The following is a 23,197-nucleotide window of genomic DNA, read 5'->3' as shown; positions in this document are numbered from 1 at the left end:
TGGTTGAAGGTATTAACTTATTAAATGGAAACACTGAAATTATACCAAAAAACAAAACCACAAAAAGAGTTGGAGGAAATTCGTTTCAGCTCAGGGCACAGGCCTGGTTCGTCTCAAGGGGGTCCCATTCCCTTTACTGGGTGATTAGTTCAGGAGACAGCAGAGGTTGCAATTTGGGCCAATGAGACAGAAGAATTTTACTGCAGGCTTGAGAAAACGCTTTCTCTCCTGAAAGCCTTGACAGCCAGGCTTTCTCCCTCTCGTGCTTGACCCCAGTGAGAAGGCACAAAGCCCCTCTGGCTGCTGTGAGTCAGCCACACCTGGGGGGACCTGGCCTTGGGGCGCCGCCAACACTGGACGACAGAGCAGAGGAAAGGAAGGGATGTGGGTCTTCAGGGTCACAGAGCCGCTGCGTAAACCACTCCCGAAGCCTGTCCTTCCTGTGAAATTCCGAGGGGGAGCTAATGAACTTCCTTATTTTTTTTTTAACATCTTTATTGGAGTATAATTGCTTTACAATGTTCTGTTAGTTTCTGCTTTATAACAAAGTGAATCAGCTATACATATACATATACATATGTCCCCATATCCCCTCCCTCTTGCGTCTCCCTCCCACCCTCCCTATCCCATCACTCTAGGTGGTCACAAAGCACCGAGCTGATCTCCCTGTGCTATGCGGCTGCTTCCCACTAGCCATCTATTTTACATTTGATAGTGTATATATGTCCATGCCACTCTCTCACTTCATCCCAGCTTACCCTTCCCCCTCCCTGTGTCCTCAAGTCCATTCTCTACGTCTGCATCTTTATTCCTGTTCTGCCCCTATGTTCTTCAGAACCATTTTTTTTTTTAGATTCCATATATATGTGTTAACATACAGTAATTGTTTTTCTCTTTCTGATTTACTTCACTCTGTATGACAGACTCTAGGTCCATCCACCTCACTACAAATAACTCAGTTTCGTTCCGTTTTATGGCTGAGTAATATTCCATTGTATATATATACCACATCTTCTTTATACATTCATCTGTCAATGGACATTTAGGTTGGTTCCATGTCCTGGCTATTGTAAATAGAGCTGCAATGAACATTGTGGTACATGACTCTTTTTGAATTATGATTTTCTCAGGGTATAAACCCAGTAGTGGGATTGCTGGGTCATATGGTAGTTCTATGTTTAGTTATCTTAAGGAACCTCCATACTGTTCTCCATAGTGGCTGTATCAGTTTCCATTCCTACCAACAGTGCAAGAGGGTTCCCTTTTCTCCACACCCTTTCCAGCATTTATTGTTTGTAGAATTTTTGATGATGGCCATTCTGACCGTGTGAGGTGATACCTCATTATAGTTCTGATTTGCATTTCTCTAATGATTAGTGATGTTGAGCATCCTTTCATGTGTTTGTTGGCAATCTGTATATCGTCTTTGGAGAAATGTCTATTTAGGTCTTCTGCCCATTTTTGGATTGGGTTGTTTGTTTTTTTGATATTGAGCTGCATGAGCTGCTTGTAAATTGTGGAGACTAATCCTTTTTTTGTTTGTTTTTTTGTTTTTGTTTTTTGGGTACGCGGGCTTCTCACTGTTGTGGCCTCTCCCGTTGCGGAGCACAGGCTCCGGACGCGCAGGCTCAGCGGCCATGGCTCACAGGACCAGCCGCTCCGCGGCATGTGGGATCTTCCCGGACTGGGGCACGAACCCGTGTCCCCTGCATCGGCAGGCAGACTCTCAACCACTGCACCACCAGGGAAGCCCTGGAGACTAATCCTTTGTCAGTTGCTTCGTTTGCAAATATTTTCTCTGATTCAGTCTTTTCATCTTGTTTATGTTTTCCTTTGCTGTGCAAAAGCTTTTAAGTTTCATTAGGTCCCATTTGTTTGTCTTTGTTTCCATTTCTCTAGGAGGCAGGTCAAAAAGGGTCTTGCTGTGATGTATGTCATAGAGGAACTTCCTTATTTTTCAAACCAATTTTAGTCAGTGCGTTCACATCTCACTGTGCCATTTCCAGAGCTTTCCACCCAGATTTCTAGCACCTGATCCCTCCTACTGTCTCCACCAAAGGACTTGGTTAAGGTGTCTTGCCAGAGTCCACTCACACAGCACATACCTGAGTGCCTACTCTGTTCACTAAAACCAGATTAATCTTTCTACCACAACACTCTTGTCCTGGGCCTAACCTGTTCAGAAACTTGCAGTGGCTTCCCCTGACTAAGAATGAAGTTCTGGGACTTCCCTGGTGGCGCAGTGGTTAAGAATCCGCCTGCCAGTGCAGGGGACATGGGTTCGAGCCCTGGTCTAGGAAGATCCCACGTGCCGCAGAGCAACTAAACCCGTGCGCCACAACTACAGAGCCTGTGCTCTGGAGCCTGTGAGCCACAACTACTGAAGCCTGCATGCCTACAGCCTGTGATCCGCAACAAGAGAAGCCACCGCAATGAGAAGCCCATTCACCACAACAAAGAGTAGTCCCCGCTCGCCGCAACTAGAGAAAGCCCGCGCGCAGCAAGTAAGACCCAACCTGAGTTGATCTGACCTTGTAGTCCCCGCCCCCACTGAACCCTCCACTCTAGGAAGACTCAGGCAGCCCCCTTCTGAACACCCCATGATGCTCCATCTCCGGAGCCTTTCCCTCACATCAAAATCTTTCCAACCTCTCATGCTGAGGATGGCCATGCCCCTTTCCACCCAGCCATGGAATTGTTTCTTGCTAGGTTTCACTTTTCCACTTTACTCCCCCATAAGCATCATCCATTATATTCAGGAATTCATATGCTTTTCCCAATATACATAACAAGTATTTTCCTTAACACTGCATTCCTGGGTTGGCCTGCTGAGTGTGTTTTAATAAGCAGTTTTCACTAGGGCCGTCTGTATGCTTGTGCAGCCATTCATTAATTCATTCACTGATCGCCTGCTACGAACCAGTCACTACACTAGATCCTGGGGACATGACCAGGCCCCTGCCCTCTACTAACACACAATCTAAAGGGAAAGACAGTTTGACTGCAATGCTATAGAGGCTATCATAGAGGGATGGGAGCTTGGTGTGGGGGGCAGTGACTAGCTCTGATTTCCCACTTAGAGAAGAGAGGGCAAGCACTCCAGGCAGAGGGAACAGTGCTGCAAGGCCTGGAGCAGCAAAAACAAATGGCGATTTTGAGGCACAGTGTGAAAGTCCATGTGGCTAGGGTCTAGACCACAGCCCTTCTCAGACTTAACGGGCATACAAATACCTGTGGGCTTCTTAAGACCAGATTCTGTTTCAGCAGGTCTGGAGTAGAACTGAAGTTCTGCATTTCGAGCCAGCTCCTATGAGTTGCAAGAGCTTACAGGACACTGCCCTGGGAGGACTAAGGCAGTTCCAGGTGGGTATCTTCTGCTTTCATTCAAAAAAGACATGAACACTAGTGTAGAGTGAATATCTCCTAGAAAGAAAATAGGAAGTGCTTCACCTTTTTATTCCGTAGTTATAAGGATATACTTCTACGTGGCTTGGGTTCCAGGACAGACCTAATCTTTACTTTTGGCCTTTATATGTACCTCCTGCATCCCAAACTCCCACCATCGACTGGGAAACCGGTCATAGGCGAGGCGTCTCCCACAGCAACTCGTGCTTTCCATACCCCCTCACGGCTTCTTCGCCAAGCATGAGAGGGGCAGAGCTCCAGGTACCCCACGCTACTAGCCCGTGATAGCGATGTGCACTGTTACCCTTAACCTTCTGACAAGGGGTATCTTGAGTTGATCTATGTTGAATACAGTAAAGCCTCATTGGTTCAGGCTCTACTAACTTGAAATAGGTGATAATGTGGGTACTTAATGTTTACTTCTCTAGTCATTTCTTCATAAATAGGACAAAGTTTTAGCATGCAGTTGTGATTGTAAGAATGATCAAAGCGTTTAAAAACATTTCAAGTAAATGGCTTTAGAAACGCTCATGTATGTAATCATCCACTTTTTCTTTATGTAATCCACTTTCTTCTGTAATTTGTTCATTTCCTGAAAGGTTCTAATAGACAACACCACTGACTGGCTTCCAGGGCTGTAAACAACAATAATAGTGGCAGCAAATATTTTTTGAGAGCTATAGGTTTTTTTATACATTTGTAATGTGAAGAATCAAAAACTTTAAAGCTTTTTAAAAAATTACATTATTGGATTTGGTCAAAATGCATCCATTACAAGAAGGTCCCTGTACTTGTGTACAAAATGACGAGTCTTGAGCTCTGCTGTGAAGCTCTATTGCGAGGGTTGAGAAGAAAACAGAAGAACACCCTCCCTCAGAGGACCCTAATGCATTCGAAGAGCATCTAGAAAAACTATTTGAAAATAGAAATAGAAAATAGAAATAGAAAAACTATTTGCTTATTACAGATGGCTACATTTTACCTTAGTTTGTAGCATTTGACTTGGATTTCCCACTCCCCCCCGCAATTTTCAGTAAATATAGTTTAAGAACTGAAATTTGAAAAGTAGAAACAAAATGGGAATTTTAAGCCATGTCTACCTATTTGCCAATCTGCATTTCCCCACAAAGGCATTTCTGTCATACTCCCTCATATTAATCTACAGAATATTTATAGAAAATCTTTGTGAAGTAATTTAATCCTTTGAGATTATCATCACAAATGGTTTACTTGCTTATACGTCCAGGTGCACATGTTAAAATAAGTGAATCCCCTGGGTTTTTCAAGTGGATAAACAAAATACAGAAATAGATTTAGGTGACATCATTCTGGTAAACTACTAAGGTATTTTAACTTTTAATATAACTGTATTGACTTAAACAGAACAGTGTGCTCTTTCCTTACAGATCAATCATTTTTTATAGATGACTTTTCCTTTAGCTATAACATAATCAATTAATTCGTGATGGCCTCCAAACTGGTAAATCAAATGCTCCCATCTAGAAAGAAATCAGACATAAACGGATACAAGTCAAAATTATCACTCTGTCAATAAATGCTAATTTCAAAATACATTCTCTAAAAATTTTTTTACACTTAGTAGTTAATATTTGGGCTTTATAAAAAATGGTAGAGTACTATGATAATTAGTCTATGATAAATCCAATATTGTTTAATGATATTAAGTATTTGATCTTAAAATATTTGATTCACATTAGAACAATGACTCTAGATCAGTGTTTCTCAAACTTTAGCACGTATCTTTCTCACCTAGAAGAATTTTTTTTTTTGGCCCTCAGGGTACACGGGCCTCTCACTGCCATGGCCGCGGCCATGGCTCACGGGCCCAGCCGCTCCGCGGCATGTGGGATCCTCCCGGACCACGGCACGAACCCGTGTCCCCTGCATCGGCAGGCAGACTCTCAACCACTGTGCCACCAGGGAAGCCCTAGAAGACTTTTTAAGACAGAGATGCTAGGCCCACTCCTGGAGTTTCTGGTTTGGTAGACTGTCCAAGAGGCCTGAGAATTTGCATTTCCAGCAAATTCTCAGAGGATGCCCTTGCTGCTGGGACTGCACTTTGAGAACCACTGGTCTGGACTAGCAGTTGGCAAACTGTGGTCTGTGGGCCAAATCTGGCCTGATGCTTGCTTTTTATTGTTTTTGAGCTAAGATAGTTTTGTTTGGGGTTTTCTAAATTATGACTTAAAATGAAAAACAAAGACAATAATATTCTGTGACATAAAAATTATATAAAATTCAAATTTCAATGTCCATAAATAAAGTGTTACTGGAACAGTAAAAAAAAAAAATTTGCTTCAGTTAAATGATGCATGAATGGTAACATCAGCATCACTTTCGATAGAGACAATGGCTTATGACCCTTGAGAGTAGAACTATGGAGCCACTCTCTTCTGTTGAACATGAGGTCCAAGGCCTGGCAGAGGCTTGCTAGGGTCCAGACACCGTAGGATTCACAACTTTAAGATTTAGAACAATAAAACTCAACTTGTTACACTGGAGGCCCAGGAGGCTGTGAGTGAGTAATACAAAACAAGAGGCAGGAAAACTGAAGCAAGGCTTTTGGGATCCAGCAGGAATGAGAAGTCAGAGAGGTAATGAATCAGAACCAGGATGACAAGCCAGAGTTGGGACCTGCGTGGCCCAACACAAGCAGAAGAGGTCAGAACTCAAGAAGAAAAACAAACACAGGCCAGAGGGCGCAAGTCCAAAGTCCAGGTAAACAGAGCAGAAACCTGGAGATCTGTGAAAGATATAAGATGGATGAAGAGACCAGAAAAGTTGGTCTACCCTGCAGTTTAGGAACTGGAGGGAGACTTTTTGCTTAGAAAGGGGTGACACTGAGAAGACTGTGTAGCTGCTGAGCTTATACAGAGCCTGACACTAATAATCAGTGGAAAAGGGATTTAAACCAAGTCTCCATATTACAGTGGGCATACAATAAAATGGCTCAGTTGGGAGAACACTCACCTGGATGAATTGATGATAATGAGATCTCCCTGTTTGCCTACTTCCAAAGATCCATGAGTGTGAGATTTTCCCAGGGCATAAGCGGCATTGATGGTGGCAGCGGCCAAGGCCTCGGGCATGGACATTCTCATGTTCACACAGGCCAGATGCATGACCATCGGCTAAGATGGGAAAAGAAAAGCATTGGAGAAAAGCAACAAAACGGCAGGTGCCACCTAGGACATTTCTCAACACGGCACAACAAATAATGATAGTTAAATGTATAAGTGGAGCTGGCTAAATTAGCATGAGAAAAGTTAAATTTACATTTACACATAAAGATTCTTATGCTTTGGGAAAGATTCATTTATTATAGAGATTACTTACCCACCCACCCCCTATAGGTATTTAATATTTATTTATTACTTTTCAAGGCCACTTACTGTGTACGATGAAGCTCACCTCCACATTTACTTACTAAAACTTACTAAACTTCCTTGAGCTTATGCAATTCTGAGAGGGGAAACAGGTTACTATAAAACCACAATGCCCAAAGGCTGCATCAAAGCATAGTATCAATAGAACCTTCTCTCTTCTCTCTCAGCCTGGAGGCATTCAAGTGGCACAGAAATATCCAATTACACTGCTGTCAACACTTTTTTCTTGTTTCACAGGAAAATCTTTTCAGACCTTTGAAACATTTTAACAGTTAGTGAAATACTTTTAAGTTATTTATATGCTTGGTAGAAGTTTCATAGACTATGAAAGGCACATTAAAAATAATTACCATTGAAAAACAATATGCATTAGGGTTGAAATCGCTGCCCAGAGCGACTATTACCCCTTCATCTAACATTTTCCTGGCTCGAGGTTGCTTCAGTCTAAGGAGAGGGAAAAAAATGATGTCAGTCTCTAGAAGTGGAACTTTTGAAGAACAGATGTTCAGAGTTGAAGCAGACTTAAAGATATCCAACCCCTTCATGTTCTGGAAGAAGAAACAGAAACTCAAGATTAAGTGATTAGTGGTGGCGGCCAGCAGAACCCCAGGACTCCTGATTTTTATCATCCTGCTTTTGAAATCACTTGGCTATGGCCTACTTTTTAAATTTGGGATTATCATGACAATCTTTATATATATTCAGAGATTCTTGCAAAGGAAGAAAACTTAAAATTGTTTTCAAATGTAATAAACTTTTTTTGACTCCCAAATATAAACAATGAGGTTTAAATAATGCTTTTTAAATTAACATTTTGCAATTTTTTTGTTCATCTCTCTCCCTCTCCTTTTTTTGTCGGGGAGAGGGGGTCTCAAACACTATTATAGGTCCTTTAAATTTTTGAAGGCCCAAGAAACTAATATGTAAAATATTTGTGCTCCTTCCTGGATTGGGTATCTCCCTGACCTCCTTGTAAGCTTTTTTAAGTAACTGCTCTAAGAGGAAGCTCAGAGGCCTATCTGCCTATCACCAGGTTTTACTGGAACAAACAGTTAATTTTCCTGGCAGGTTGGGCTTTCTCAGACAGGTATTCTAAGGGGGCCTGGGCTCATTCTAGGGAGGCATCCTGCAGCTGTTAGAAACTATGCCAGTGTTTGTTCAAGTCTCATAATGTTGGGGAAGGTGGGTGAATAAAATCATTTGTGCTAAGAGCCTGTAGGTTTATAGGCAAGATTGAGGCTTAGTGGAGAGAGGGGCTCAGAGGAGTCTGAATAAAGTTTGGTCAAGGAGAGACCTCCGCTGGAAAGCCTTCCCAGTCACCCTGTTGGCCCTCATTTCCTCTGGCTTCCCCAGCACCCCCATACCCCTCCATTTTAGAAACAATAGCTCTTGTTTCATGACAATGATAGTGGACTGGTACTCAGCCATTATGAACCTGTACTGCCCAGGAGCTGTCTTTAAAAAAAGCCCCTGAGGGTAACCCTGATCCCCCTTTGAGACCCTACTCTAGCCTTAAGTTCAATTTGACTGATCGGTTGGTTGTAAAGTATTGAGACTATTACACCCGCCCCTCTGCTGGCAAGTCCAGCAGGGGCTAAGGATCACTGAAAGGATTATTTCTTTTTCTTATAATTTGTCCCAGCACCCAGTCCTGTCTCTGGCTAATTAATATTTTTGATTGATTGAATGAATGATACTGTTATAGTCTAGGAGTGTACTAAATATGGCAAAGAATAGAATAACTTTATAGCTGTGCTCAGAATAGGTTCTATTTATGTTTTATACAAAGTCCACCTAAGTTTGGCATTCGAGGCTCCCCACAAACTGAGCCCACACTTCTTTCAGGGCCTCCTTTCTCATCCCTGCCCTACCCAATACTGCCCTCGAACCACTGGGGTTTTCTATTTGTACATTTCTGAGTCTGCCATTCTCTTTGCCTAGAATATCTACCCCTCCCTGAAATGCATTCATATTCCCAGGCCCAGCTCACAACTCACCCACCCATGCTCACTTTCCCTGGTTACTCAGCCAGAAGTGATTATCCTTTTCATTACTTCTATAGGTATTATTGTCTATTCATTTATCATGTTTCATATGCTTAGACTGCAAATTCCGTGAAGGACCATGTGTGTCTTATTCACCATTGTGTCTCTAGTACCAGTACAGTGGCTGGTATTAATAGCTGATTATGTTTTGTTAAAGGAATTCTTTAATTTTTTATTATTGTGTCTTCATTGCACTTGTTTTATTTTCTCCCCAAAATACAGGGACTTCTTGGCAGCCTCAATGAAAAGCATATGGTATCTAACACATGGAGATCAATAAAACTTGCCTGGTCATTAATTCAGCCAGTCATTCTAAAACCATCCCATTAGTGAAAACTCTGTGCCAGGTACTAAAGCTTCAGAGTCATCCTTGAGTCATTTCTCACAGTCCACATCCAACCCATCAGAAAATCTTGTTGGCTCCCCCTTAAAACTATATCCAGAATCCAACTCCTTTTTATATCCCTCTGCTACCACCTTGGATCCAAGTCACCATCATTGCTTGCTAGGATATTTGTTAAGACCATCCTAACTGGCTTTCCTGCTTCTACCCTCAAGCCCCTTAAAATATATTATCTTCCTAGCAGCCAGAGGGATTTTTTAGAAAAATAAGTTAGATCATGCCGCCATGCTTTTAACCACTCTCAGTGGCTTCCCGTGGGCTTCCTGTCTGCACCATGAACTCAGCCCTTCAAGAACTGCCCCTCTTTCTGGCCTCGTCTCCTATCTCTCCCTGCCTGGCTCATGCCTCTCTGGCCTCACTCTTGTTGCTCCTCAAACACTCTCAGTGCATTTCTACCACTGCACTCACCATCCATCCACTCAGAACACTCTTCTAGTTATCCTGGCTCCTTCCCCCAGATATGGCTTGCTCCCTCACTTCCTGGAGGTCTCTGCCCAAATGTCCCCTCCTCCGAAAGCCTTCCCTGACCACCCTAAAAACACAGCACCCTCCCCTCAAACACTCTCTATCCTCTCACCTTACCTGGATTGTTTTCACGGCACCAAGCATCACCTGACATTTTCTGTGTTCGTTGGTCGGTTTGCACATCCCCATTAGAATGTAAGCTCCTTGAGGACAAGACTCTGTTTTACTTGTGGCTGGATCCACAGTGCCTAGAACAGTGCCTGACAAGTAGTGGCCCCCCAACACGCGTGTTGAATACAGAAATTAATCAAGGATTGGGGGTACAGAAGTGACACTTGCCCTTGAAGCATTCCCAGTCTACGACAGGCAGTTTCCAGGACCAGTTAAAATAGCGTTTCTCTGCTAGGACAATGCGTGAGAGAGGTGGGTGAAGCAGAGATACAGAGTGAGGAAAGGGTAGACGTTAAAATTTCCCTGCTGGTCACTCTGATGGCCTCCCCTCCCTTTCCCGAACTACTTAAGGAAGAGAAATATATGTATGTACAAAGAAGTAAAATTATAAAGGGGGCTCCAGATAAACTAAGGTGAATGTGTCCTGAATAGATTTAAATATTATACACAAAGATGCATAAAATAATGATTAAAAGAAGCCCTTGAGTGGCATAAGGCAATGGTTATTCTGGAAATGAGAGTCAAGAGAGTTCAGGGCGCAGCGGGGAAACCTGCAGCTCCTCCTGATGGAGAGATCAGAGAAATACAGAAACAGAGAAGCCAGAGAAGAGCATGACTTTCTCTATGGTTGCCCCTGTCATCCAAACAGGATGTTAAACCCATCTTGTGGTGACGGCACGTGGCAGCTGCCACTGGCATAGGGACAAAGTGCAGACTTTTAATGCTGAACTGCCCTCCAGCACCACAAGTCTCAGATATTTGCTCTGCCTTAAGAGATTCAAGGTGAGTTAAAGGAATCCTTTTCTTTTGTAAAAACTTATTCCTTGGGTGGTGGAAAACTAACCAGATTAAGTCTTGATTGATGACGCTGATGACTATTGAGATTTGCAAGAAAAGCAGCTGATCATACTGAGAACAGTTATTGATGGATCTTTCCTGACAGTAACCTACATTATGTCTACTCTTTAAGAGAACAATAATAAGAGAAATGTATAATATTTTATATATATATATGTACATAAAATCATAATAAATTTGAAAAAAGCACTGCAATATTCCTTTCTTCTCCCTTATCAAAGTTACTTGAACTTGTTTTTCCAATCCCTCAGGCAGAGTTTCTCAATCGCAGCACAATTAATGTCTTGGACTGGATGATTCTTTTTTGTAGAAGGTTTTTCCGTGCACTGTACGATGTTTAGCATCATCTCTGGCCTCTACCCACGACATGCCAGTGACACCCCCTAGTTGTGACAACCAAAAATGTCTCCAGATACTGTCAAATATCCCGAGGAGCAAAATCACTCCAAGTTTGAGAACCACTGTCCTAAGGCCATAACTGCGGAATCACGCTCCTCCCCACAAAAAACCATGTATCACAACCACAGAGAAAGCACCCAGTCCTAAGAGGAAATCAACTGCCCCTTGAATGCTGGACCTTCTGACCACAAATTCAGTGGCTGTCATGGAAGTGATTCAATGAGTCAGGAGACCTCAGGTCTCATATTTGAACTGGAGCAACGGCAATGATAAAAGATGCACTACATGGACTCAATCCATTGAGGGCACACAGCCAAAACCCCAGGGAGATGTCACAAAATATACTTAGACATCTCCTCTTTCCTCCCACTCCCAGGATTTATGAGGATTATGGTCCCCACTTGTATCCTCTTAGAAAGCAGCTCATTCAGATTCAGAATACTGTGAAATATCCCTAATACCTTATGCATGTTTTTTAAAGTATAAAGCCTATATCACTATTTTCTAATTATAAAAGTAATGCATATTGATTTTTAATTGGAGAATTCCAAAAATGAGGAAGAAAGAAAAAGAAAGCGCCACTCTCCCCAGTAATACCACCACTCAAACACAATTTGGGTCTAAGCTCCTTCCTCGGGGTAATTCATTACAAATATCATACCAGTATTAGCATCCTCCATGAGCTAAATTTTCCTGATCTGCATTTTTAAGGGATTTGTAAGGGTGATGAATATTTGGGCATCTTGGAAGTCTGTGTCTCCACAGCTTATACTTGCAGCTCTCATGCTGGGGGGAGAAACAACCTCACCTCAGCATGTAGGCCGTGGTGGGCAGGAGGACAGCAGAGCACCTGGCCACTGCCATGGCAGCAATGCCTTCATCACTCACTTCTTCCAGGTGACTGATTGCCTGGGCTCCCAGTTCCGCCCCGAGCTAAACAGAATGGGAAGAGAGACAGAGAGAAGTTTCACCAACAGCAACAACAAATCAATAACGTGCCAGCAAATGGTTTTTCCTGCAAAAATAAACAGCACTCTATTATTAAGATTTCTTGCCAACTACCCCTCATGAGCACAAGCTCGGTGATCTGAAGTGGGCAGTGTGAAGTGGATCCAGAGATATTTAGGAGGAGAATTGGGAGGACTTGCTCGTTGGCTGAAATGCAGTAGGTGAGGGGGAGGGAGGAGTCAAAATTATATCCAGGGTCTCGACTTAGGCAACAGATGGATAATGACGTCATTCACTGGGGCAGGAAACACAGGACAAGATTTGGACGTGATATTAAGAGATCATACTGAACGTGTGGTGGTTGAGACACATGTAGACTATCTGTATTTATGCCCCAAGGGCAGTTGTTTATGTAGCTCCAGGGCTTAGAGGAAAGAGCTAGACCCCCAACTGCAGGGATTTTGTGCGTCTTACTGCTGAATTCTCAGTGCCTAGAACAGTGCCTGGCACACAGCAGATACTCAAATATTTGTAGAAAGCATGAATAAATTAATCTGGAAAAGACACATAGATTTGAAAATCATCCTGTGGCTATTAATGGTATGCTCCACTCAAAGTCCTCTGGGTGTTGCCACAGAAAGACCCTAGAAGCTACATGTGAAATTAACAGACTGAGCTAGGGTGGCTTTGTGTGCCAATCAAAATAGGTTGTGAATTTAGTAAATGAGATCACAAAGGTACTTCTTTTTTCTACTAGTATCACCAGGAGGAAATAATAAAAGTAAATAATCAGCAAAAAAGTCTGGGATTCCAAGGCTCAACCACACCAACCTGCACATATTTCAAACAAATTTCCCCATTCTCTATCTTTTCAGATGGTTACTCCTTCCTTTGAACAAACTCATTAAGTTTTCCACAGCACGAGTGTTGACAAAGGAAAAGCAAAAGGTCACCCATACCTCAGCAGCCTTCATTGGGTGGAGTTCATCCCCATGGAAGTTAATCTGTAACCCTATATCTTTCCCACTTTGAAGAATCCTTCTGGTGGAATCGAGATCAAAGACGCCCTTCTCACAGAACACATCTATATTGTCAACGTGTATTTCCCCATTTCTGCCAAGTTCCTTCAGCTTTGGGAGGTGGTTATTAATGATGTCATCAGCGGCTTCAGTAGCAGTTTTTCCTCTGAGGGAAGAAGAAAGTGAGATTACCGTGGGCAAGGTTTTTTTTTTTTTTTTTTTAATTGGAGAAAGGGTTTTTTTTGGCACTTGGAGAACCTGAGAAATTGTAGGTAAATGACCCCGAGCCTCAGAAAGGTAAAGAGAAGATTAAAGCTATAACTCAGGACTCTTAGCAATCGGGATGAGCCTACATAGCAGAGGTATTGATAAGACTTCTGTATACACTGACCCTATAGGCAGAGACTCAGATGGTTCATCCATTCTGGCACATCTGGGTTGCCTTTGGGAATGCCTGGCTGAAAAACTGAATCTTCTCGTCAAGGACACGTAGAGGACATCCTGGATGCTTCCCTGACAATCCAAACATGAGCCCCTTACCTGGGCCAAGCTATTACCTTGACTTTTTCTTCCTCCTCACTGTTTCTAGGAGCATCTGCCTAAGGCTTTCTGTCTCATCAGACATAGGGGAAGAAGATAGTAGGAGGCCCTGAAATTCTTTCTAAGACTCTGGGGTAGTTATATATGAGAAAGGTATGGGCTTTTGAAGTCAGACACAGAGCTGCGCCACTTGCTAGCCGTATAACTTTGTACACATGATGTAGACACCATTTGGCATCCTCTGGGCCTCAGGCTTTATCTTCGGGGATCAAGATCAGACCTCAGAGGCTCACTGGCAGATGGAGAAATTTTCTGTAAAACTTCAGCCTTGTGCTTGGCACACAGAAGGCTCTCAGCAAAAACCATCTGGGTGGGTAGATAGAAGTGGGCTCTGAGGAGACAGGTACTTATATATGCTGTTTCTAATTCTCAAGACAACCATATAGGATAAGCGTGTTATTTAGCTGGTTTACAGATAAGCAATTCATGTTCAGAAAAGTTAAGCGATCAAAACTTAACTCAAAATCACCCAGCTGGAAGTAGCTAAGCTAGACTCGAACCCAGGTCTGGTGTCCCTCCAAAGCATGAGACTTTTCTGCCATGTCACATTGTCTTTCCTACTAAAAAAAAAAAAAAAAAAAAACAGACTATAATAGGATATCCCAAAAGTCTTAGTGCAGTTTCAAGCCATAATAATTTTGGAAGTATAAATGCTAAAAACATACAACAAACATCATTGGAAATATTAAGTATTTATATTTCTTTTCTACTTAGTTCTGTAAATTTTTCATAATAATTTCAATGTTAATTTTTTTAGTTCCTTTGAATAAAGATGGTAAATGAAATATTAACATTAAAATTTTGTCAAAGTTCACAGAACTAAAAATTTTTTAATGATTAACCTTAAAGATTTAATTAACTTATTAATATGACTTAATTAAATGGCCTATTTATGTGATTAAACCATTTTTGTAAGCCTGCAGCATTTATTATCTAAGTTAGTCATCACAACTTAAAACTGCAGTAAGACTTTGGAGACACCCTGTAAATTTTCAAGTCCTGGATTTCTTTTGGATCGTTTGGTTCTGGGACTGCGGGCCTTCTGATCTAGTAATTCCGGGATGGATGAGATGCAGAAGCAGAAGGGGAGAGAATTCTCTATAGCAAATCCATACAGGAGGAACTTTCCACATAAAGAGGAAAGCTGAAAAAAACATTTACAGCAATAAAACAAAAATGTTTGCTGCTAAACAAGCAAACAGATGAACAAAAATAAAAACCTCCCTAAGTCATCTTGACGTCAAGATTTGATCTACCTCCCACGGGGTGTTACTCAATTCCTGAAGTGCCTTTGTGCTCACTGTCATGGGAAACTATTTAAATTAATATCTGTCATTTTAAAGGACCTATCAGGGGAACTTCTTTTTGTTAACCAAGAGTTTTGAACATCTCCTCTTCCTTCACTATTAAGGGACTTGCAAACGAACGGGTCTGGTGGGGTCCGCCTTCCTAAACCCATGTGTGTGAGATGCCTGAAGGTTGGAATCACAACACCTTTCCAAGGGCTCTACTGGTCCCTCTGCAAGAGCTAACGTGCTGGTGCACCTTCACTCCCTGGAGAACGCAGCCCCACTCAGGCACCACATGAGCCCTTCTGCATTCTCAGTACCCTGAGTTAAACCCCGGTCCCTTCGGCGGAGATTACTTTGGCACCGAGTGAGCCCCGCAGTAAGTGGCTGAGATGCCGATGTCCAGCTCCCGCCGGGCGCGCTCAATCACGCGTAGCATCTTGATCTCCGTCTCCAGGCTGAGGCCGTATCCGCTCTTGCACTCCACCAGCGTTGTCCCCGCCCTCATCATGCACCCAAGCCGCTGCTGGAAGGAGCTGAACAGCTCCTCCTCCGAGGCCTGGCGCGTGCGCTCCACCGTGAGGTTGATCCCTCCTCCGGCCTGGTGGATATCCATGTATGTGGCTCCTGCCAACTGAACACACGGTCCACCCTTAGGTCTGCAACATGCAGGGAGGCTGCAGGCAGGTCTAGAGAACCTACGAACAGGGGTGATACTCGACATGACTGACCATCGATACGGCACAGACACCAACCGATCAGGAAGGATGGTGGGGCCCACAGTTCTGGAAGTCCCTACTCTGCCAGGGTGGTGGGGAGTTGCAGGGGTCAGAGGTGTTTCAGGAAGGGACTGGGGTGGCAGAAATGGGAGATGTGGGGAGGACTCGGGGCTTCAGGCTAGCGACAGTTTGCCAACAGGTACAAAAGTATTTCGGTATTTTAACAACACAGTCAGTCTCGGTGTGCACCAGCTAGTCTCGGTACCTATGAGAAAGCAAAGCTTAGGCGATTAGGGACCTCACTGTGGTTAGTCAAGTCCCCACTAAGAGACCCAGAGCATTTCCACCCCTCAGTATTTGGCCACCTAGAGTTTCGGGCCTGACCTCTGTCACTCAAGCAAATAAAGAGGCACTTTCTGGGATCCCACTGGACCCGTTACTCTGGGCAGCAGGGAGTGTGGTGCAAACAAAGTGTGCCGGCCTGCGGGGCTCCCTTAGTCACACCCTTCCCTTCTGTTCTTAATTCTGACACGTTCAAGTTATTGCAAACTCGAGCTTTTAAGGAAAGTTTCAATGGTTTTATAATAAATGATCTTCATTCATTTCGTGTTAAAAAAAAACACCACCACCACCTGATGGGTTCGGCCCTTTTTGAATCACTTTCTGCATCATAGAATGAGAGAATTGGACCGTAAATCTCTAAGGTTGATTTTTGGCTCTGAAATTCAAAGATTTAAGAAAGTCTTAAAAACAGTTCTAGGTTGTTGAGAAAGGTAGACAATTTTTGAAGAAATTTTTTCTTTTTCTGAAAGAATCTAATTTAGCTGTTAGGCTGCACAGGTTTTTTAAAAACAGTGTGAAGAAAAGACATGGAGGGAACAAACTGAAAAGGCTACATACTGTAGGATTCCAACTCTATGACATTCTGGAAAAGGCAAAACTATGCAGACAGTAGAAAGATCAGTGGTTGCCAGGGACCGGGGGGAGAGAGGGATGAATACGCAGAGAAGATTTTTGGGGCAGTAAAATTACTCTGTATGATACTACAATGGTGGGGGCATGTCATTATACATTTGCCCAAACCTAAAGGATGCATAACACCGAGTCAACAGTAATGAAAGCTATGAACTCTGGGTGATAATGATGTGTCAGTGTAGGTTCATCCATGGTAACAAATGTACCACTCTGGTCAGGGATGTTGACAATGGAAAAGGCTGTGCTTTGGGCAGGGAGCAGGGAGCAGTGGTATATGGGAAATCTCTGTACCTTTCATTCAATTGTTCTGTGAACCTAAAACTGCTCTAAAAAATAAAGTCTACTAAAAACAAGGAGATAAACAATGTGAAAATGGCTCAAACCAGGGATTTGAGGGTTGACTGCAGCTAATTAATGACTGACAAAGACTACAATTTATGTTTCTTAATAAGTCTCATTTTTCTGGAAAAAAAGTGGAAACAATATAAGACATTTTATTTTTGCGATTAATAATATGTTTTTCCAAGTTTGACCCCAATGAATGGTGATTTTCAAACTGTTTCCTGGAGTCCCTTCAAAGGCTACCAAGGGATGGAATGAGGAAAAGAAAAGAGAGGAGAAATTAATGAGCAAAGCAGGTCAGCTCTATTTTAAAAGGAGGATTCGGCAGGTAAAACATCTTGAAAACTATTATACTTGAAATGACTGATAGCCCTGGGCACAGTATTAAGATTTGGTACCAAGTTATAAATTGGTTAATTTTGTTGTAATTTATTTCCATAGTCCAAGCCAGTAAAAATATCTGTTAAAAAGACATGTAGACATTTGTTGTAAAGCCTAACAGCCTACAAACTCTAGAAAACCACGTCTATATTTGTGCTTTATTTTGATTTGCCATTGTTTATTGCAGTTACCTTCATCGCAAACTCATGAACTCTTTCACCAGCCCATACTGGATGTGTGTGTGCATCCACTAAACCTGTAATCAATAAATCAAATCACGTTTAAAGTTAAGAAACAGAAAGCACTTAGACAGCAGGCAGACTCTACTACACAGTTCTTAGGAAAGCATGAGGGTGGTCAGCCATCTTGGAGGAGGGTGGAGAAGGGAGAATTTGTCTGCGGGGTTCCAAGAAGACTCCCTGCATGGTTGGTCTAGAAGGCTCTAATGGAGGAGGGTGACTCAACATGATGAAAATATCCCCTAAAGAAATACAGCTCCTTTTGCCCAATAAATCCATGCTCACCAAGCAACCTTTTAAAACAAGATGTCAAATCTATTAGCTGAGCAAAACCAAGGACTATATGACCAAGGAAGAAACTGGGTGTGAAAAAGAATACTATCCCTACCCTCAATTTTGAGCAGGAAAAGTATAAAATCAGAAAGATGAATCTTTCTTTAAGAAAGAAAAATATTTTAATTAAAGAGAAACTATAAAATGATCACTTGAAACTTTGGTTTATCCCAGTACAATTTGGTAAAGTCTGTCCTTCCAGAACTTTCAAAGTGCCTTATGGATTAAATGGCTCATTAGTGGTTCCGACCGGAGTAAAATCAAAGGTCCCTACCATATATTCTCTACCATATTCTGCTCTTTCTCCTGAGGTTTCACCCTGACTTTCTCTCCTGACCCCCAAGGGCCAGAGAGTAGCTCTGTCAGATGCGCACAGCACACAAGTATAAATGCTAGCCTCTGTGTTTGCGCAGAACTCAAAATTTGTGAAATTTGTTTCAGAGGATTACATAAAGCCATAAAATATAGAAAATGTAGGAGATAATGGTTAATAAACTGATTCTGTTATCAATCACTGAAGATACAAATGAACTTCAGTGAAATCTCTAGGGTTACTTGGTTTATGTTTTTTCTGCCTGGAGATGGGTCCTTTGTTTCATACTCTATACAAATGTAGAGTGTATTCTGGAATTACAGAGAGCAATTTGCTGTCTTTGCCTCCCCTATGCCATGGATTAATAAAATTCTTCCAACAGCTTTTGAACCCAAGCCCAGCACAGCTGGTCCTCTTCAGCATATAAGTAGGAAGAAGTGGAGTGAATGAATGGGTGTGACTCCCAGCTTGCCCTTTACCTGTTTAGAGATCTTGGGTAAGATATTTCACCCCTAAACATCAGTGTTCTAATCTGCAATGTGTAGATAATGATACTTACCTTCCAGGGCAGTTCAGTTTCATTCAACATGAAAGTGCGTTTGTAAAGCAGCTAGACATTTACTAGTAGAAATTCAATAAATGGTAACTATTACATTTTCATATTATTGTGAAACCTTGTTTAAAACAAGTTACTACTCTTCCTCTTTACACTACTAAAACTGCTTTCAGGGCTTTACTGAAAAAGAGGTTAATACCTGGCAAGATGCATTTCCCAGAACAGTCAATTCTTTCTTGAAATGTTTCTTCTGAAAACTGTTTTTGGATAGCATCAGCAGGACCGATGGCTTTTATGAACCCATCTCTGAATAAAAATCAAGAAATTATTACTAACTTTGGGGGAAATATTGTGAAAATTTTGACCAATGACCACGTTATCAATGCCTTTTGGTGTCAGTCAATATTTATCGTATTTCCTTCTTGAGTGTGTGTCTTTGGAAATTGACTCTAGCCACATGCAAGGCAAAAAGTCAAATCAGGTGTAGCAGAGATTGCTAATTGTTCCTCAAGATCAATGTTCCCTTTTCCCACAGTGCTAGATTCCTAAATTTTAGCTGGAGGCATGACCACCCAGAATAAAGACTACCTTTCCGTGTCTCCCATCAGCCAGGTGTGGCCATGTGACTAAGTTCTAGCCAACAGGATCGTTTTCTCTGCCTACTTCCTACTGGCTGGAATGTAGACACCATCATGAGAGATGGCACAGCAATCTTGGATGTTGGAGTAACGGTGAGCAAGAGGGCAGTGCTCAGCTGAGCAAGACAGTAGGGGTCTGGATCCTCAGAACTCCGTGGAGTATGGCCATCAACTAGCCCTAGGTTCCTACATCCAGGCAATTCTGTTAACTCATTTTAACAAATTTTTGACAGTAACACTGGGAATGTTTTTATTCCTTTGTTAATTAAAAACAAACACACACAGAGTCCCTAAAAGCTGGGCTCTTACACAACCCTAAGCAGCCTCAGATAAGGGATGAGACTTGTGTAACCGCAGTGCCGTGGGCTCTCCAATTCAGATGGGCACCCAACCCCCATTACCACTCCAAGTCCACCCTTCCGAACTTTGGCTGTCCTTTTATTCTCAGAAGTTTAAATGAAAATAACTGAAAATGTCCTCTCTTTCTGGTGGCTGAATCTTAATTATCTATCACCCCAAACCATCACCATCTGAACGTTTTCTGTGGTTCTCAAGCTTTGGGGTGCAGACGAAGGGGGTGGGAGACGTGCTCTGTAAAAATTCAGATCTCAGAACTCCACCCATAGAGATCCTGATTCAAAAGACCTGGGGATAGGTGGGGACTGGGTGGAGGGGATTGGATGAAGGTAGTCAAAATGTACAAACTTCCAATTATAAGATAAATAAGTTCTAGTGATGTAATGTACAGCATGATAAATATAATGAACACTGCTGTATGTTACTTATGAAAGTTGTTCAAAGAATAAGTCCTAGGAGTTCTGGTCACAAGGAAAAAAATTTTTTCTACTTCTTTGAATTTGTATCTATATGAGAGGATGGATATTCACTATACTTACTGGTAATCATTTCATGATGTATGTAAGTCAAATCATTGTGCTGTTCACCTTAAATCTATACGGTGCTGTATGCCAACTATCTCAATAAAACTTGAAAAAAAGAAAAAAGATCTGGGGATAAGGGGGGAGGGGCGGGATCAGAAGTCTGTCTTTAAAAAAAAAAATCTCAGGCCGTCTGAGGCAGGTGGTCCCCCGTCCGCACTTCAAGAAGATTGGAGAGAACCCCTACGTCTTCAGATTGCTGCAATTATATTTTATCAGCAGAAGCGGGACCTTGATGCTCCCCAGTGGGATGTGCAGCTTGAGAGAGGTTTCCTTCAGCTGAATGACAACCGGAGGCGGCCAAATACATTAGCAACAGGCGCCAAAAGGCAGGAGTGCCAATGACTCCCTGGGTGCGGAAAGGCTGTTACCGCGTTCCCCTCCACAGCGCACAAGTTACAGAGAGAGCACCAAGCTGGGCCTTGGCTGACCGGTCCCCCCAGCACACGACCCGGGGCGCCCGCAGCTCCAGAGCGCGCGGCCACTTACGTGCCCACCACCAGGCTGGCGCCCTCCAGCACCGCCAGGCTGCGCAGCGCGTTGCGCGCCAGGAAGCGCTCGCCGCGGGCGCACACCAGCACCACTTGCCGCGCGTTCTCCAGCAGGAGGCGGTGGCCGCCCGCCATGTCGTCGCGCACCGTAGGTCTAGCAGAGGCTGCGCAGCTCCCGCCGCGGGCGGCTGGCGGCAGAGGGGGCAGGTCCGCAGGCGGCGCCGCCCGGGGCCAGCAGGGAGGGGAGGGGCGGGGCGGGGCGGGGCGGGGCGGGGCGGGGGTGGGCGCTCGTAGCAGCTGCCAGTCCAGACCACTGGGGATGCGCACCTCCTCCCGCTATCGAGCCGGCAATAAGAGTACCAGCAACGAGAATGATGATTAGTAATAAACGTTATAATGGAATCATCTCTTTCCTGGTCGCTTTGTCATGCTCTGGGTAAATGTGGTAGAGAGTCCTGTCCCTATTTTACAGGTAAAGAAACTGCGGCTCTGCGGAGGGGAGAGAGAAAGGCGGGCTGCGACGATCACGTGACCTGGCGGAAGGGAGTCACCGAGGGCGAGGGGGCCCGGAGGGGGGAGAATGGGGGAGGAGGGGGACCTGGGTAGGGGCAGGGGCCGGACCTGGGACAGAGTCCCGGGAGGGTACAGAGTCCCGGGAGGGTACAGAGTGGGGAGAAACCTCTGCCCAGAAACTCGCGGCAGCCTGGGACTCGGGGGGCCGCCCTCAGAGGGAACCCGGGGATGGAGAGGAGAGGGAGGTGGTGGAGCGGGGTCGCTCCAGGGTCCGCGCGGCCGCGAGTACCGCGGGTGCCGCGCACTTTGCGGCTGGCCCGCTCCGCTCTCGGATCCCCTACCACACGGTCCCCGAGATGAAGGGGGAGCGGGGCAGGGGAGGATAGAGCCGAGACTAAAAAATCGACTGGCGCCTTCGCCCATCTTCCCCTATGCTTCCGCCTTCCTGAAGGATAGGTTGGAACGGCCCCTGAATGCAAACTCGTCGAGGTAAGATTGGTTTCAGCTCAGTGTCGCCCACCGCAGCTGTATCCGGTGGGGCCTGCCCTCACCGAGATTGGAGACCGAATTAAGTTTGTTTAAGGAAGATGGTCTGTAATTCTTAGCCACATCTCTTCCTGCCTGTCAGTTGCTGTGAATACACTGGCAGGCACTGGGTTTTGAGTTTCTCAAATATTTTATTTTGTTTATACACTGTTATTAGAAGCTCTGTGTTAGGCCTTGCAGGACATTCAAAGATAGGAAGGCCCTTTCCCTGCCCAGCAAAAACTTTACAATCAAAAGGAAGACACTTTATGGATGCAAATAACATATGATAAAAGAAAGCTGCGGCCAGCAAAACCACAAAATCTAAAAGTCCATTTTTTGTCACTATAAAGCCATTTAAAAACGAAGAACTGAAAGCAAAAACTCCTTTAAATGAACACAATAAATGCGAATATGCCTAAGCTTCATATTATGGCCACGAAAGAGATCAGACAGGTAGGAAAGAGAGAAAAAAGAAGAGGGGGGTGGAATTAAATAGATAATGTGAATAAAAGAGACCCTAAAGGGGAAAAAAATTCATAGATTACTCACAGCTCAGACACACAATCAGAAACAGATGTGTGTCTTTCACAGTTTTAAAAAGAAAGGTATAATATATACAGAGAAATAATACTATAAGAGAAGTATAAAATCCAAACGGAACTTTTGGGCCAACCCATAGAAACAGTGGAAAATAGAAACACATAAAGTCACTAATTCATAGAGAAATATTAACATTTTGTTTATAAAATTTCTGCTAAAGACTTGAATCTGCTACATTTTGCAATTATAGGCATATTTGCAGATGTTGCAATTAGAGGTATAAACTAAACACGGGGTGAAATTATAGGCACATAGAAGGCTGTGGGGTTCAGTAAATTGGTCATAATCCCACTTCTGTAACTTATGAGCTATTTGACCTTGGGCAATTTACTTAATTTCTCTAAGCCTCATTTTCCTCATCCATATCATGGGAATAATTGATTCTACTTTATGGACTTGTTTGAGCTTTAAATAAGATGAAATGTAAATGACTCGGCCCAGTGCCTAGCTCTAAAGAAGTATTATTATTATTATTATTATTATTATTACTATTAGTTTATTTTAATCCTGCTATTTGTCTTGCTGGTCAATTAAGTTAAAGATTTGATTTCAACCAATAGTCCTTCAAAGAATATACCATGTTCTTTAAGCTTACAAGCTCTTGGTAAGTCTAAAAGAAATC

The 23,197-nt window shown here is 43.2% G+C and overlaps 1 protein-coding gene across 1 annotated transcript; it reads right to left on the bottom strand.

Moving 5' to 3' along the window:
* Nucleotides 1-3,749: 3,749 nt before the first annotated feature.
* Nucleotides 3,750-21,172, bottom strand: AMDHD1 (amidohydrolase domain containing 1). Its single transcript, XM_082636515.1, has 9 exons — nucleotides 20,933-21,172; nucleotides 19,067-19,173; nucleotides 17,618-17,682; nucleotides 15,366-15,643; nucleotides 13,061-13,286; nucleotides 11,962-12,086; nucleotides 7,163-7,256; nucleotides 6,397-6,557; nucleotides 3,750-4,904 (listed from the first exon to the last, which is right to left on the bottom strand). Exons 1-9 carry the CDS (start codon nucleotides 21,067-21,069, stop codon nucleotides 4,817-4,819), a joined length of 1,281 nt encoding a protein of 426 aa, XP_082492641.1. The 5' UTR covers nucleotides 21,070-21,172; the 3' UTR covers nucleotides 3,750-4,816.
* Nucleotides 21,173-23,197: the final 2,025 nt, after the last annotated feature.

This window comes from Mesoplodon mirus (genome assembly GCF_964341445.2).
Source record: "Mesoplodon mirus genome assembly, chromosome: 11".
In the NCBI taxonomy this organism is placed as follows: domain Eukaryota; kingdom Metazoa; phylum Chordata; class Mammalia; order Artiodactyla; family Ziphiidae; genus Mesoplodon; species Mesoplodon mirus.
Note: the sequence above shows the minus strand (reverse complement) of the source record. Positions and strands in the feature narration are given on the sequence as shown.

Bases quoted from the DNA above. Each gene is read 5' to 3' on its own strand.
- AMDHD1 (XM_082636515.1), bottom strand. From the start codon at position 21,069: ATGGCGGGCGGCCACCGCCTCCTGCTGGAGAACGCGCGGCAAGTGGTG. The intron at 15,644-17,617 runs GTAACTGCAATA...CCGTGTGTTCAG, and splicing joins TTCATGAGTTTGCGATGAAG to TTGGCAGGAGCCACATACAT. The intron at 13,287-15,365 runs GTAATCTCCGCC...TTCTTCCCTCAG, and splicing joins GGGGCTCACTCGGTGCCAAA to AGGAAAAACTGCTACTGAAG.